Source organism: Notolepis coatsorum (assembly GCF_963971535.1).
Source record: "Notolepis coatsorum genome assembly, chromosome: 8".
In the NCBI taxonomy this organism is placed as follows: Eukaryota; Metazoa; Chordata; class Actinopteri; order Aulopiformes; family Paralepididae; genus Notolepis; species Notolepis coatsorum.
This window is the reverse complement of record NC_140172.1, coordinates 42,489,110-42,506,280: the sequence shown is the minus strand read 5'-3', so window position 1 is coordinate 42,506,280 and position 17,171 is coordinate 42,489,110. Positions and strand designations below refer to the sequence as shown.

The 17,171-nt window shown below is 41.9% G+C and overlaps 1 protein-coding gene across 1 annotated transcript; it reads right to left on the bottom strand.

Moving 5' to 3' along the window:
- Positions 1-243: 243 nt before the first annotated feature.
- LOC311233429 (F-box only protein 40-like) lies at positions 244-17,171 on the bottom strand (the record flags this gene model as incomplete). The annotated part of the gene is made up of 9 exons (XM_084320396.1): positions 244-447; positions 776-1,121; positions 5,369-5,500; positions 5,953-6,194; positions 7,434-7,613; positions 8,010-8,458; positions 13,685-14,216; positions 15,705-15,736; positions 17,138-17,171. 9 exons carry the CDS (start codon positions 17,169-17,171, stop codon positions 244-246), a joined length of 2,151 nt encoding a protein of 716 aa, XP_084176522.1.

Genomic DNA, 17,171 nt, shown 5'->3' with positions numbered 1-17,171 from the left:
AATCATTATTTTGTGCCAAGGTTCACCATTCTGCTTGACAATGTAAGGGGTTGCAAACAAGCATCCCTCTGTTTTAGGGGTCATGAACCCAAAAGAGAACCACTGACCTAATGTAGGTTTGCAGCACCATGGACAGGGACATACTGTACCTAGCATGTACCATACCATGGCCCTCTTGTGGTGGACTAACATAAGTCATGTTAATAAATACAGAAGCAGCTGGGGGAATATGTCCTCCATTTGTTATCTATTGCCTGTGAACTGGGTGACCAGCCTTTGTATCTCCTGACTGCCCTCTTGGTTGTCACTCATGCCAGGCAGGGGAACAGACTTGCTGCCTGGGGATTTCTCGTAGTAGGAGCAGACTTTTAGATGAGCGGACATGGAAGGGGTTTCTGAAAAATGCCATGAATCCACTGGAGAAAACAAGTGGCTGAACTCCCACATCTGGACAAGTAAAAGAGAAGAGAAGAGAGGAGGAGAGGTGAGGAGAGGGGAGAGGAGAGGCGAGGGGAGGAGAGGTGAGGAGAGGGGGGAGGAGAGGTGAGGAGAGGTGAGGGGAGGAGAGGTGAAGTGAAAGGAGAGGAAAAAGAAGGAAAGGAGAATAAAGGCAAAAGGTAGAGAGGAGAGTATAAAATGTGGTCCAGCAGGTGGTGATGTGATAATAATTTGATGAATGAATGAATAGTTTACAGTTACAATGAAATTCAAATTATGTAGTTATCCATGATAATAATTGAGTATGTAATCTTCAATAATAAGAAGAGGTTCTCACCGTGTTGGCTTTCCACTTGGTTCCCCCGTGTGAATAGGTCTTCTTGTACCAGTGCAGAGTGACCATCCCTCTGTCCCGCAGCAGAGAGGAGCAGACGTCCCTCATCAGCTGAGACACCAGGGCCAGCTGGGACAGAGACAGGCTGTCCAGGAAACTGGCTATGTGGCGTAGCACCTCATGGGGAAGGGCATTGAACAGGTGCTCCCCTCCACCAGCTTCTCTCTCCCCTCTCCTTTTCTGGTCGGTGGTGCGGCATCCTTCTTCTGAGCTCCTCTGGGGCTGCTGGCACCTCTCCCCTTGAGAGGCTCGGATGGTCGGACGCAAGTTGAAGCATCTGAGATCCTGGCTGTAAGAAGAAATGTCATTAATTTAGTTATCTGCTAATTTCATGATGTAGCATAATAGTCCAATTACAGTAAATGCAATGTTAATTATAGGCTAGAGTTTATAGGCTTATGTTATAGGCTAAAGGATGGAGGGCATGGTTAAAAATCAAATTGTATTGGATGTTATTTAGGTGTTGAGTGACGAAACTCATGGATTAGGTATTTTAATAGAAAACAAAGGATTTTTGTGGATTTTCTTTTAGCACATAGTGATAAATAGATGAGAACAAGATACAGACATGAGGGATAAAATGGAGGGAAATACATTAATTCCATGGGCATTTGAATAAAGTAATGAAGACAAGTGTTCCTGCAGTCACTGACCCCAGATCATCAGTACTGATTGATTGATTGATTTTTATTGTGGAGTAAAAGACAGCATCCAAGGGATAAAAACATGAGAAAGTGCAAGCACTTATTTCCATCATGGTCCCTGATTTTGGACATGGACAGACATCATAAAACATAGAGCATCATAATAAAACATACTAAAACAGAGCATCATAATAAAACATAGAGCATCATAATAAAACATAGAGCATCATAATAAAACATAGAGCATCATAATAAAACATAGATCATCATAATAAAAAACAGAATAAAACATAATAGCAACCCCATACAAAAAAACACTCCCTACCCTCTCCTTCCTATGGCTATTCTATACTTCACTGGCTAGCCATTTCTTTGTGGCACGTCTAAAACTTCCCCCCTCTTCGATGTTTTTCAGGGCCACTGGAAGCTTGTTCCACTCCAGTGCTGCAGAATATAAAAAAGTATTTGTGCCCATTAGGGAGTTAAATTTTGGCAGAATAAAATCCGTACTGCTCCTTCTAGTGGAGTATGAATGATTGTCACGGAATCGATTAAAATAATTAGATAGATATTTCGGACCTGTATTTTGAACTATCTTGTGTGTGAGACCTAATTTGATGTGAATTACCCTTTTATTGACCGGAAGCCAGTTTAGTTGCCTAAAGAAAGTTGGCCCTAGGTGAGTGCGTGGAGGTAGTTTAAGGACTACTCTCATTAATTTGTTTTGAGCTGTCTGAAGTTTGTTTTTCAGGACCTGTACTCATACTCCTGCTAGGCCTTATGAATATGAGCCCTGGTGTGACAGTGTTGGTGTGACAGTTAGTGTTGGTGTGACAGTTAGTGTTGGTATGGAGGGGGGCTTCCCACTCTCCAGAACATTTACAACAAGCGGTGCATGGGTAAGGCTAAGAGAATTATCAAAGACTCCAGCCACCCAAACAACTGCCTCTTTGAACTGCTGCGGTCAGGCAAGCGATACCGGAGTCTCATGGCAAGCACAGAGAGACTCAGAAGAAGCTTCTATCCTCAGGCCATCAGAATGCTAAATGACAATAACACTATGTAACAACCATCAAATGCACTCACAGCACACACATCCACATGCACACACTCACTTTAAACAAACAACTCACTGCAGCACCCACTTTACCCACTTTAGAACACCTAAACACACTTTATATTTATTGGTAATGAATTTGTACTACAACCCATACCTCATTACACCTTACTGTAAATTGTACCTAAATTGTACCTCATCCCATTTATGCTTTGTACTGTATAGTATATTGTATTGTAACTCAGTTACTTCTACTCTGCATTGTACATTGTATATATGTATATACTGAACACTTTTGTCTACGTACTTGACTTCTATTTTATACTTACTATACTTATTTTATACTTATCTATTTTATCTAGCACAATATCTGGAGCAAAACAGAAAGAAGCATTTAATATAAAAGTATTCTGTACTTCTGTATGACAACTAATAAAGAAACTTGAAACTATGACAGTTAAGAGTGTTGGTGTGACAGTTAAGAGTGTTGGTGTGACAGTTCTATGTCGTTATGGCTTGCTCAGCACCTGTCTGTCTGCATATATCTCGCTTCAGCGTATATACACTGAATAAAAAATTCCACCATGTACCTTTACATGCCAGCATTAATCTGGCCACACCCCCATCCGCTTACCTACATAAGCAGGGGTGGGGCCACACACTCATCTCCTTCGCAAATTTCATCACAAGCTAAGTGCTTCTCACATGCCCACTTGACGTGGAGAAAAATATTTAGTCTGAGGAAAGGAAGAACAAGGAGATACGTTGACATCATATCTTTATTTTCTCTCTCACTATTTTCGAGAAAATACGGCGATATTGTCTTCGTTACTGGAGTGTCTGGATCATTCCGACCTTCAACGTTTTTTTCATATTAGGAGCTCACGCCGCTGACATGCTTCCTAACTACAATCCTCCTTGCTGCGGCTGGATGGGGTTACCCTCCAGCAACACAGCTGGACTGTAGGACGCACCGACTATTGTGAGAAGCGGTTGTTTCCAGGTTGGGTACGTACTGTTTTGCTTACGAGCTCTGGTTGTTGTTGATGCTGTGGGGGTTAGCTAACAATTTACGAAACCCCGACTCCAGGCTAGGGTCCTCTGCTCGGCTTAAACGGCGGTCGGGGGATCTTGGTCTGACGCCCATGATGGCTAATCTAGTGGGCCGCGCTAGGTCCTGGTGATCCCAGGATTCTAGAGCGGATGCTTCTCTGTCCCGTGCAGGCCCCATCTTTCATATACAAATGAAAGTATACCCTAACGAGGAAATGTGGGCATAGGATCTTCTTTATCGGAAGTTCCATGCTCAAAGGGCCCCGTGTATGTCTGGACCACCGTTGACAACTGTGTTCTGACATTTCTTTTTCTTTTCCCTGTTAGGGGAGGGATTGGGACAGTGGCCTGTCTGAAGTGTGGCTTGTTATGTCATTGTATACAGTTCAGGTGATATCTGCTTAGCTTGCGTGCTAGTTGTGGACTACTGTGTTAGCCAGTCAGCTGTTAGCTGCGCAGCTGTTAGCTGCGGCGTTAGCTCGCTGTGTTTACCAGGCTGGTATACGTTAGCTTGTTGCTATCAGCCGAACGGCTGTTAGCTTAATGCTACACTGTTGAACGTTTTCTGTGACTATAACATGCCTTAAACACTCTGACTACGACGTCATCTTTGACAGAGGATGTTAGTCGAACCTACCGGGAGCCCGGCCGGCGAGGACTGCGTCAACATGGAGAACCGTAGCGGCTGGGTGGCGCAGCGACGCTGCTCTCGTCGTCAACACAGGAATACTGTGTTTAAACGTCGGTGCCCCGTTAGCCAGATTGCAGTTCGCTTGGCCTGCGCTCACGGTAGGAAGGTCCCGACCGGACCTTAAACACTTCTTCTTCCTTCCCTTCTAAATGTTTTGTAATAACGATGTTTTCCAAAACGGGTGTTGCTGCAATACTGTACATTTAGGATACGATATACAATGTACATTGTATATATGTATATACTGAACACTTTTGTCTACGTACTTGACTTCTATTTATACTTACTATACTTATTTTATACTTATCTATTTTATCTAGCACAATCTCTGGAGCAAAACAGAAAGAAGCATTTTATATAAAAGTATTCTGTACTTCTGTATGACAACTAATAAAGAAACTTGAAACTATGACAGTTAAGAGCGTTGGTGTGACAGTTAAGAGTGTTGGTGTGACAGTTCAAGCCCTGGTGTGACAGTTAAGAGTGTTGGTGTGACAGTTAGTGTTGATGTGACAGTTAGTGTTGATGTGACAGTTAGAGTGTTGGTGTGACAGTTAGTGTTGATGTGACAGTTAGAGTGTTGGTGTGACAGTTAGTGTTGGTGTGACCAGAGTGTTGGTGTGACAGTTAATGTTGGTGCAACAGTTAGTGTTGATGTGACAGTTAGTGTTGATGTTACAGTTAGAGTGTTGGTGTGACAGTTAGAGTGTTGGTGTGACAGTTAGTGTTGGTGTGACAGTTAGAGTGTTGGTGTGACAGTTAGTGTTGGTGTGACAGTTAGAGTGTTGGTGTGACAGTTAGTGTTGGTGTGACAGTTAGAGTGTTGATGTGACAGTTAGTGTTGGTGTGAGTCCAAGTTAAGAGTTAATATCTGTGTCCCAAAATACAACATCCAACATTAATGCCAAGATGTTATTGCTTAGAGGCAGCCCCTGAATCAATAGCTGCTAGCCCTGCCTAGTCTTGAATTGGTCCGAGTGTCAGTCAAAAGATGGTACTGTATGCTGTTTTCTGAGTTTGATTTTGTATATTTGACAAGGTAATTGTTCAAAAAAAAATCTTGATTTTTCAACTTTGAATGTTGTGCTCACTTGTAGGTGACGGTGGCCTTGTGTGTGGAGGGCTGGAACCTCCTCTGGCTGTAGGTGCAGCCCAGGTAAGCCAGGGGACATCTCTCCTCAAACCAGCCATTCAGACCCGGCTGGATGTCACTGTGTACATTCCTGGATCACAGTAAGGATAAGTTGCACAATACGCTTTCATGGGCAAATATAAAACATTTTATACAAAGGTAGTCAGTGTTTCTTTTCACAGTAATGAACTCCTCCTTTAACCTTTTATTCCACAATCATTAAATAACACATGGCCATAAATAATCCAAGCCAAGTGTTACAACAAATTAGCCTTTCATCCTTTCATAAATCCAAATGTAAATTCAGATACAGGAAGACTCTTCCGACCGAAACGTTAAGCAGATGTATTCTTAGCCTGGGCCTTGGGCCATTGTCTGGACGCCCTGGCTCAACGGGGCAATAACCGGCTAATGTGGCTTCAAAATGTTGGTCGGGTAACGTAAGGTCAGCCCTGGGTAGGTCTTATGTAGGATATGATAACGGTATAGAGAGAAACAAGAAATCCATTCACTGTAAACTACACAGAGAAATCTCGCAGCCACCTGAAGTGTCTGGGGAAATCCCTGCGGTGGAAGACGTGTCCGCAGAAGAACCTGAAGACCGAGCTGCCCTTGTTGTGTCTGCCGGTCACAGTCCCTGCCTGCAGCTGGAGACGAAGCTTCAGAGGCCGCTCCACCATCACCTCTGCCAGGGTCGTCGTCTGCTTGAACGGCGCTGTGCGGAAGGAGAGTGTTTGCGTTCCTGTCTCCACGAAGAGCCCATCCGTTCCTTTGGAGTCGCTGATCTATACCAGGATAATCCATGACACACAATCCTCAACATCTAATCATTATAGATTAGATTAGAATGAGTCACATGAAGAGGATCCTATCGCAAATACCTGTAACGTGACACTTTGTGAAAGGTGGCGTGTTTGAGTATGTTTTGAATATAATATGGAATACTGTGTTTTGCATTGCTTTAGAATTTGCTATTAACGCTGTTGGAGATAAGTGATGACAAGTAAAACTCCCTCCTGACATATTGACATTCCACACCGTGCTTTTTCTGTCTGAATGAACATAATTGTACTGTATTGTTCTTTACTTTTAATAACCATATTATTTCCGTAACAGCACATGCCTTTCTCACAAATAACATTTTAGTTACTTATTTGTTTGCTTGTTTGTATTATATAATTTATTTAATTAGTCATTTTATTATATTTATTTTATCTTACACCTTATACTCTACTACTGTATAAAGTGAAAACACAAAACAAACCTAAAGAACAGAAAACACAAATAATTGTTCACCAAAGGAACTGAAGAGGGGTGGATTACATCTTGTAAGTCTTCTGAATGATTCTATGTCTATTTTGAGGTAGTTTGAAGTTTGAAGGATATCATGTCCTTGCATCAAGGGTTCTGTCAATCAACTACAGAATGAAAACACATCTCCATTAAAGTGTTTAACTCCATAACAACTCAACTTTCAAACATGTAACCTAACAATTCCACTTACGGCAGCAACACTATACTTCTAAACAATATATCATTACTACCGCACGTGTAATTGGGGTTGGACAGGCCAGCATTGAGCTGTGGATCTCAGCAGCCGAGGAGGTTAAAGCATCTATCTAGCAGCGGAGTGGGGTCGGGATGTTGGTCCTGGGGGGTCCTGGGGTGGGCGGTTGTGGGGGAGGAAATGGCTTTTGTGGTGTCTGCAGTCAAATAATTATATTTTTTAATTTAGATTTTTACGTCCATATTTATTATTTTTGTGATTCTATTGTCATTATTGTTATTGTTAGTGTTATTATTGTCCTGTGAAGTCATGTATTATTATTATTATTATTATTATTATTATTATTATTATTATTATTATTATTATTATTATTATTATTATTATTATTATTATTATTATTATTATTATTATTGTATTGTGTGGTGTCATGTGTTTATTTATTTAAAAAAGAAAAGATAAAGATTTGATAAAAAAAATAAAAAAGACAATCATAGTAGGCCTACTTCATGAAACTGACCTTGTGACCCATGACCTCTCTCTCTGCATAGCCCAGCAGGGTTGCTTCTGCTTCATTGCTGTGCCAGTCTTCCTCCTCGGATCCCAGGTCAGACGTGTCCACGCCGCGCGCCTCGCTCAGAACCCGCGCTATGCTGTCATATTGGTGCACCTTGCGATTGTAATGGTAGCTGTCTGGGATCTTGGAGGAGGGAAAGGAACACAATACAATACAGCAAAACGTATCTGTATGGAGTAACCCATGATGAAATAAAAGATACGATTATTATTATTATATTATCAATGACGAGAAATTAGGTTATCGGCAGCAAAACACACCAAACAACAATCATACAGCTGTTTATAAAAATAACAACCAAGATAAGCTTAACAGAGTAATAAGAATAAAGATTTTAAGAGAAATTCTATATACAAAAAAAGAAAAGACTGTCTAGACTGTCTTTTCACATAATGACAGGTTTACACATGTAACAAAGTAATCATCAAGCAAACGTGTGGGTTTTTAATTGAGCTGCATAACATTAATCGAGTATCATTACATCACACAACAAAACCCCATTTTTTTCCCAATCTTCACCTTGAAAGATTGCAGACAGCTCTGTACGGGGATAGGCTCCAGACTTCCATACACAAAGTCCTTATCTCTCGGTGTGCAGGCGGCGATCTGTCCGAAGGTGATCAACATACGCCCGTGGTGCACCAGGTACATGTTGAACTCCTGTGGAGTGAGCGCCTTCCCCAGCCGATCCATGACCCCGTCCTGCCACGGGGCCAGGCCCGGTACTGGACACTGGCCATCAGCAGCCGTCTCTGTCCCTCCACTCTTTCTCCTCCCGCCCGTATCGCCAGGGTTGGGCTTGTCTAGCTTTGCCTGGGCGACCGCACAGCCACCTTTCTCCATACTGAACATCTTCTCATACCGGTTGTATTTCTCTATGTTGATGTCTATGTTCCCCGTAGCCTCTCCACCAACACCATTCTGAGAAATGGATCCATTCTCCATAGAAACGAGTGCAGCAGATGAACCTTCAGAAGTCGGAGAAACCGAAGAATAAAGGCATAAACACCAAAGGAGTGAGAGAGTGATGGGGGATACATATTACAACAATGTAATCCTGAATCTTTAGCTCTGGAAAAAAGTGTAGACATTGTCATATAGACCACCGCAACACTTCCGGTATTCTGAAATCATGGGAGAGAGAGAGCGGGGGGAGAAAATTAATGAATGTGGATGAGAGCCTTGACATTAAGTGGTTGTAGCTATGGCTGGGGGGGGGGGCGGGAGACATGATCCAATAGACTTTTATACGTCACGCCCCGGGCACATACAACGCGCACGAAGTTTCCGTGCGGGTTCCGTGCGAGATCGCGCGCCTGGCCTGGCACACCTACTCCGACTTCAGAGCGGCCGGACGACAGACTGCAGCGTGGAGCCCTCCATAGAACCAATTGCAGCACGAGCTCTCTCTCTCTCTCTCTCCCTATCTCGCTCTCTCTCCCTCTCTCTCGCTCTCTCTCTCTCTCTATCTCCCCCCCTCTTTCTCCCCCCCCCCTCTCTCTCTATTATATAATATTGACAAAACCATACTTGGTTGAACAAACAGACAGACAGACAGGCAACCAGATATATAGACAGATAGCCAAACAAACAAACAAACAAACAAACAGACAGACAGACAGGCAACCAGATATATAGACAGATAGACAAACAAACAGACAGACAACCAGATATATAGACAGATAGCCAAACAAACAAACAAACAAACAGACAGACAGGCAACCAGATATATAGACAGATAGACAAACAAACAAACAGACTGACAGACAGACAGACAGTCAGGCAACCAGATATATAGACAGATAGACAAACAAACAAACAGACAGACAGACAGACATACAGACAGACAGGCAACCAGATATGACAGACAGACAGGGGGGGTTGGGCGGGGTACTATATAGTAATATGGTTTATTTGCATTGGGAAAGATACAGACACATTAGCTGGTTGAACAACATCATATTATGTTGAAAGATAGAGAGAAAAAGAGAAAGAAAGAAAGAGAGGGGGAGAAAGAGACTGGAGAGAAAGAAAGAGATAAAGAAAGAAAGAGATAAAGAAAGAAAGAAAGGCAGGGAGAATAAAGAGAGAGAGAAAAAGAGAAAAAGAGAGAAAGAAAGAAAGAAAGAAAGAGAGGGGGAGAAAGAGAGAGAAAGAAAGAAAGAAAGAAAGAAAGAAAGAAAGAAAGAAAGAAAGAAAGAAAGAAAGAAAGAAAGAAAGAAAGAAAGAAAGAAAGAAAGAGAAAGAAAGAAAGAAAGAAAGAAAGAAAGAAAGAAAGAAAGAAAGAAAGAAAGAAAGAAAGAAAGAAAGAAAGAAAGAAAGAAATTGAGTGTATTTCTGTGAGAATGCGCAGAACACAGAGCGACCAATTCCAAGTCGATCCGTACTTTCTCGGCCGAACTATAGTCACTTTTCCGCACTTACTCCCGAACTACGCATTTGCAGATTGCCCACAGAGTCTAGGTTAAACAATCTGCGCATGTGTAGTTCGGGAGTAGGTGCGAAAAAGCGACTATAGCTCGACCGAGAAAGTGTCGATCGACTTGGAATTGGTCGTAGCTACAACCACTTAATGTCAAGGCTCTCATCCACATTATTTAATTTTCTCCCCCCGCTCTCTCCTCCATGAGCTCAATGTAATGCGGAAGTGCAGTGGTCTATAGACGGGTTTCTCGTTCACGCCAGACTCAGTGTGCGCATCAAGGAGGCAAAAAGGAACGTGATTCTGGTCAGAACAATGGGGCAGACTACAATATATTTTAATTTGTTAGCCATGCTAGCAGTTAAAACAGTCCATGCCAAAGCTAGATATGAAAGAGGGGGAAAAGACTCTTTTAATCAGGGCATCATTACACCTGGGTAAAACAGTCCATTCTCTTCGGATCAAATAACAAACTCAGCAAAACCAACGGCTTCTCTGTTATATTTCAATACGCTCTGCTCTATTGGAACTGTCCCTTTAATCATATGATATCATGAAAACGTTCAACCACATGCATGCACCTACACCTGCCTGGCCACGCCCACATCCGCTCACATATAAGCGGGGCCATGGCCATACTACCAGCTCCTTCCCTACTTTCACCACCTGGAAGTACGTGCAGGGCACCTCTTCAGATCAGTGCTGAAGTAGTTAGTTAGTGGAGTTGGACGGTGTCCAAAGCACAGACCCCGGGGAGGGTCGCGCCGCGAGGGCGAGTTAAGTCATTGCACATTTTATATTGTATTTACTATTAATTCCATATTGTATATCGTGTGTCTCTTAATGTAAACGGCATATCAGCTATTATTTTATTGTATAGCTCAGGCCGATACGATATTGTATGTGACCGATTGAAGGGTGACAGGGGAAAGCGAGAGGGAGGGGTAATTAGTACCTGGAGGGTATTCCTTATTTAACTATTGTACGGTTGATATTTTGATGTCTATTTGCAGTGCCTCTTTGAGAGGGTGTTTAGCGTGCCATGTTTGATTAGGCATACCTTGCTCAAATTGCAGTGCCTCTAGTGAGGGTGTTTAGCGTGCGTGATTAGACATACCTTGTTAAAATTTGCAGTGCCTCCTATAGAGGGTGATCGCATGCCAGAGTGGTGGTGTGCCCTAACGGCTAAACGCTAGGTCATTTAACTTAGCCCTAGTGGGGGTGAGTTACTTATATAACAGAAGCACTTTACGGTACCTGATTATCCCCCCTGATTTATTAACCCTGTTTGATTATCATTGATGCTTTTATCTAATATTGTTACTCTTTTGTACCCCGGTTGTGCAGTTGGTTATTGAAGGGTGTTTTGACAAACAGCAGTTTTCCCTGCTACATAGCAGTTTCTCCTGCTAATGATATAACCCACGTGTTTATTACAATATAAAGAGGTTGCCTGCAATAGTGCCACTTGTGTATGGACCCATATAATGGTTTTGGTGTTTTGTATTGGTAGACTGGATCAGATAAAAAAATAAAAAAGATTTAATAAAATTACTTACTTTCTTTTGGTAGGCTATCATTCATGGTCTTGCCATTAAGAACATGCCATTGCTGCAGGCTGAACAGCTCTTCCTAGAAGGTCCGTGTAGAGAGAATGTAAATATATATATTTCTTTTCAATGTTTCTGTCAACAAAGTTGTGATTTTTATGTCTATTTCAGTGAAAGGGAGGAATTTGACAGGAAGATTGTAAAGAGATGGAAGCAAAGGGAAGATATGAAAGGTATTTTTTGGGTTGGTTTTTGGTGTTTTGGTTGGTTTGAACTTCAAGTCAGCTGTTGATCACGGCTAGCCTGTTGCACTGTGGTAAAAAGGGTAGCCGGTGCGTGGGTCAAGGAGAAATCAGAAAAGAGTGAGGTCCTGGCACTCACAATTAGAAAGATATCAGGAAAACATCAGCATATAACAAACACACACACATGTTGAGCCATTCCTCCACCTCGTTCTACAGCTGGTAAGACAGAGAGAAACGGTTGGTCCTCACAGTCATATAAACCTGACCACCTCCAGACTCTTGGACACAATCTTAATGAACCAGTCCAGGTGCGTTAGGATCCGTTAACGTCGGTACAGGGTTTTGTCAACTTCTCTCTCTCTCTGTCCTGCAGGGGAAGGAGTCCAGCTGAGTACCTGAGCACCGAATATACCCGTCCCCCGGCTGTTCCTCCAGGGCCCTCCTCCGCCCTCCATCCACCCCTCTCCATCCACCTCTATCCATTCTTCCCTACCTCCTTCCTAGCTGGGTTGTCAATAAAAGAAATATAAACAAATAAACCCGTTCCGTCCTCTGAGCTTTTAAAATTGACAAACTGGTTTAGGCAACTTAGACTACAAGTCAGTTTTGGGAAAGTTATGTGAACACAGGAGAGCAGAGCTCGTGATAACGGCTGCAGTGGCTACTTTTGAGTTTTATAATGTTAATATATTGTTATTGTATTTATCTTTTGCTGTAGTGGATAGGTTTATTATTTTTGATATTGATAGATAACTTATTACAATGATATAAGGAAGGGGCAGGACCAGATAAGCTTTGCTTCTTTCTGTCCCTTCTCGAACAAAACCATTTGTCTTGAGCTATGTTGACAATTGCTTCCATGTCTAGGAAGATATATTTAATTTAACTTGTATTTGTATTTTATTTCGTTTTTTTATTTTAGTTTTATTTAGTTTTTGTTATTTTTTGTTATTTCAAGTTTGTGTGTTATGGTTGTTCGAGATAAATAAAGATCAAATCAAATCAAATATTATAATAATAATAATACGAATTATAATAATTATAATAATAATAATAATATAATTATAATAATAATAAATTGTATTGTATAGCTAAGTCCAGTCGCAATACTCCAATTCAGCCACTGAGTGGGTGGCGCTGCTAAGCGGTCCTCACAGCGCGGCCATAGATATAAACGTGTGATTTTTTAACGTAGCCTCTGTGAGCGAAGATGCTTTTTGATTGCAGCAAAGAAGAAAAGGACGCTCTCCGATTGGCTAACCCTAACCCTAACTCTAAGCATAACCACGTCGAAAGAATGCCTAAGCATAACGACTTCGAAAGAGGGCCTAAGCATAACCACTTCGAAATAATGCCTAAGCATAACCACTTCGAAAGAATGCCTAAGCATAACCACTTCGAAAGAATGCCTAAGCATAACCACTTCGAAGCAGAGAATATATGTACAAGGCGGAAGAGACCCTTCGGAGCTAAACCAATCAGAGAGGGTCTTTTCTTCTTCGCTGTACGCGGCCTAGCCAATCAGAGAGCGTCGTCGGAAACAGAGGCTACAGGGGGGGGAAATCACGCGATATAAACTCGCGCGGCCCTCACAGCGCGCCCCTGGGACCGTTTTCCGAGTCTGCAGTGCAGCTGGATACTATTGGATTGGCTCAGACAGACGCGGTACAACAGACCCCACCCGTCTATAAGGAAGGCGATTAAAAGACAGTAGGTGTGTGTGTGTGTGTGTGTGTGTGTGTGTGTGTGTGTGTGTGTGTGTGTGTGTGTGTGTGTGTGTGTGTGTGTGTGTATGTGTGTGCGTGCGTGCGTGCGTGCGTGCGTGCGTGTGTGTGTGTGCGTGTGTGTGTGTGTGTGTGCGTGCGTGTGTGTGTGTGTGTGTGTGTGTGTGTGTGTGTGTGCGTGCGTGTACTGGCTTATGTTTGAAAGAAGAGCAAATCCACTGATTGAACTGAAAGTGTATAGTGAGTGATTCACCTTCATCAGCAGATTCTCCCATAGATTGCACTTTCTCCTCATTTTCTTCATCGTCTTCCTCCATCAGCTCTGGGTAGAGGGGCTTCATCTTCAGCCTGGCATAAAGCTCTCTCTGGTCCACCAGGGCCATGGCTAGGTCTACCGCCTCCACCCGCTGCTCCTTGTACTCCGTCTGCACGTTCGCCTGCAGGGCCGCGGTGTTGTGCTGGCACGTGTCATCGGACGGCCAGCGGAGCCATTCCGCAGGGCAGGACACCACGCTGGCCGGGCAGACCAGTAGGTGTGTTGCCCGCAGGGACCGAGCCATGTGGTTCCTGCACCCATAGTCTGCGTTGAGGCAGGGGACCCTCACGTTGGGGCAGAGCAGCAGGTGTTCCTCCTCTTTACACAGGTGAAATATGGCTCCACAGTGTAGACGGCAGGGGATGACGGCACAGGACACCGATACCTCTATTCTGGTCCTGCAGCCACGACTGTAGCAGCTCTCACAGTGGACATGGAGCAGGGATTTGGAGGACCTACAACGTCCACTCTGTGGTGGGAGATAGGTAGACAGACAGACAGACAGTGTTTATTTTGGCAGCTATTTTTATTTTAGTTTTAGTCTTAGTCATGTGTCAAATGCTCCTTTTTCGATTTCATCATATTTAGTCACCTTCATTTATTTTTAGTTTAGTCAGTTTTAGTCAACTACAGGTCTGAGCATTTTAGTCTTATGGTTTTAGTCTAGATTTAGTCGCAGAAAACGGATGACATTTTTGTCTTTATTTTTTTTCGTTAATGAAAAAAAGGCTTTTTATTCTCTTGTAATGCAATTCTATGTACCGCTGCAGTCAGTCAAATTCACATTAATTTCTATTGGTATCATAGATTCATGTAAACGCCCCTCTCCCCACTCCCCATATATACACCATAAGACATAATCAAACCAATCGTTTTAGTCTTAGTCATGTGTCAAATGCTCCTTTTTCGTTTTCATCATATTTAGTCGCCTTCATTTATTTTTTATTTTAGTCGTTTTAGTCAACTACAGGTCTGAGCATTTTAGTCTTAGACAGTTTTAGTCTCGATTTTGTCTTTTTGTTTTAGTCTAGATTTAGTCAAGGGAAAAAGCTTTGTTGACGACCATATTTAGTCATCATTTTCGTTGACAATTAACACGACAGACAGACAGACAGACAGACAGATATATAGATAGATAGATAGATAGATAGATAGATAGATAGATAGATAGATAGATAGATAGATAGATAGATAGATAGATAGATAGATAGATAGATAGATAGATAGATAGATATAAAGATAGATAGATAGATAGATAGATAGATAGATAGATAGATAGATAGATAGATAGATAGATAGATAGATAGATAGATAGATAGATAGATAGATAGATAGATAGATAGATAGATAGATAGATAGATAGATAGATAGATATAATAAGGACAGAGAGTGAGTGAAAGAAAGAAAGAGAGCAGTATAAGGACAGTGCCATGCATACTGCATATCACTCAATGATAAAACTGAGCAACCTTTAACATATCAACAGTGCATCTGGTTTGATAAAAGACTATTACATTGTGTGTATCATTATGTTGACAAAGTAATAAACAACTTACCATACTTTGGATCGTCAGTGCAAAGTTCTCAGTGTGAGTATATCCTGCAAATGGTTGGACAGATTTGAGTCCCCTTCACTCACACGGATCAAACCCAGACTACATGATTAGAATATTTAAAAAGAATTGCTACAAATAAAGTCCACTCTCCAATGCAAACAGACATAATTCAAACAGATGTTTAGCAGCCTACCGCTGTTTGTGTCAATGAGAAAGGAGAGACACATTGTCCCGGTACCACATCTTCGTCAACTTGTGCTTCAAAGTCCCAGTATGTGGGTGTGTGTGTGTGTGTGTGTGTGTGTGTGTGTTATAAATAGGACCTGTGTGCTGGTTGAGAAACATGGTTTGAGTTACTGGGTCTCTGGTCAGTTGAATCGCTGTATATCACTCACTCTCACCTGACACTGGACAATGGTATTGGCAATATAACCTGGTTGATAGCCAGGGAGTACAATGAGACTGAAAACTACATTGCAAGTATTGTTCAAAAACAGGGCCCTCTAGTGGACATTTATCATTTAGAATCAACACAATACTGAATAATTGTAACTAGCTCATTGGAGCCGTCATTCTAACAGAGACGGTTGGTGGTTCCACTGAAACATAATGGCTTCTTGATTAGACACAGAGCATGGGATGGACTATACATTTACGTCAGAGTTATAACACATGTGTTATGGTGGTTAAGTTCTGTATAGCCCTGTGCTGTGCCACCTTGGGGTGTAAGTGTAACATGACCCCACAGCTGCAGAGAGAGAGAGTGAGCGGCCCCTCCCCTCCTGGTCTAATTTTAACCCGCCTCTTCACTCACGTGAAACAGTACGGAGACCTGAAGTTATAAAGCTGAAGAGATATACATAATCCACACTGGTAAGAAAGAGCTTTGTCGTATTAGACTTGGTCCCATTCTTGTATATGTGCTGCGATAATTTGATTATAGATATGGGCACTATTCTGAGCTTTTGCAGTATCAGAAATCTGTGGCAAACCTTTCTACCACAACTATTAGAACATGTGCAAAAAGTTGGCTAATCACAGATTTGTGTCTGAGTATGGTATGGGAAACTTTGATCAATAGTTTTCATTCATTGGACTATTCTTTACAATTGATGACTGTAAGGCTAAACAACAACAAAAACAAATTAGCACATATTATTAGTAGTACAATAAATAAATGTACAACAGAACATTGCAAGACAATTGACAATTGTTCTCTGTTCACTCCATGATGGACTGTATTATGTCCAGTGGAATAGTCAGGTTGTTTAAGATAAGATAAGATATTCCTTTATTGATCACCTTGGGGAGTGGGGTTGGGGGTACAGGACTACAGGTATGGGCAGGCGGCAGGGTAATAGAAGAAACATAAATATAGGCAATACAATTTGATCAAAATATACGTTACAATAAATATAGGCAATACATTTAATGACTGAATTTCAGCACAGATGTGATCATCTTCGGCACTATGGCCTCATACCGGCTATGACCCAATCACAGCTGTGCTGATATTCAATATAACAGCACGACCTTGAGTGATATTGCTTTTATACAACAGTTCTACAATCGCTATTTATTAGTTAACAGTAATAAGCGGCAACAGATTATGATTTGTTTGTTTATTTAATCATTTATTTAGCTCTGCCAACAAATAGTTACACAACTGCAACTACACAAGTCCCAGTGCTGCTCATGGAATGCCTCTTGTCCAATCAAATGACTTGGTTAGAACTAATGGTTGTATAATATATACGTTATAGTCTGCGCAGGTTTTGGAGGTTAAGAGTCAGACACAGTGGTTAAGGGTCAGACATTTCTAATAGTTCTCTACAGCCGAAGTTCTTCAACTGCTGGCAGCAGTCCAT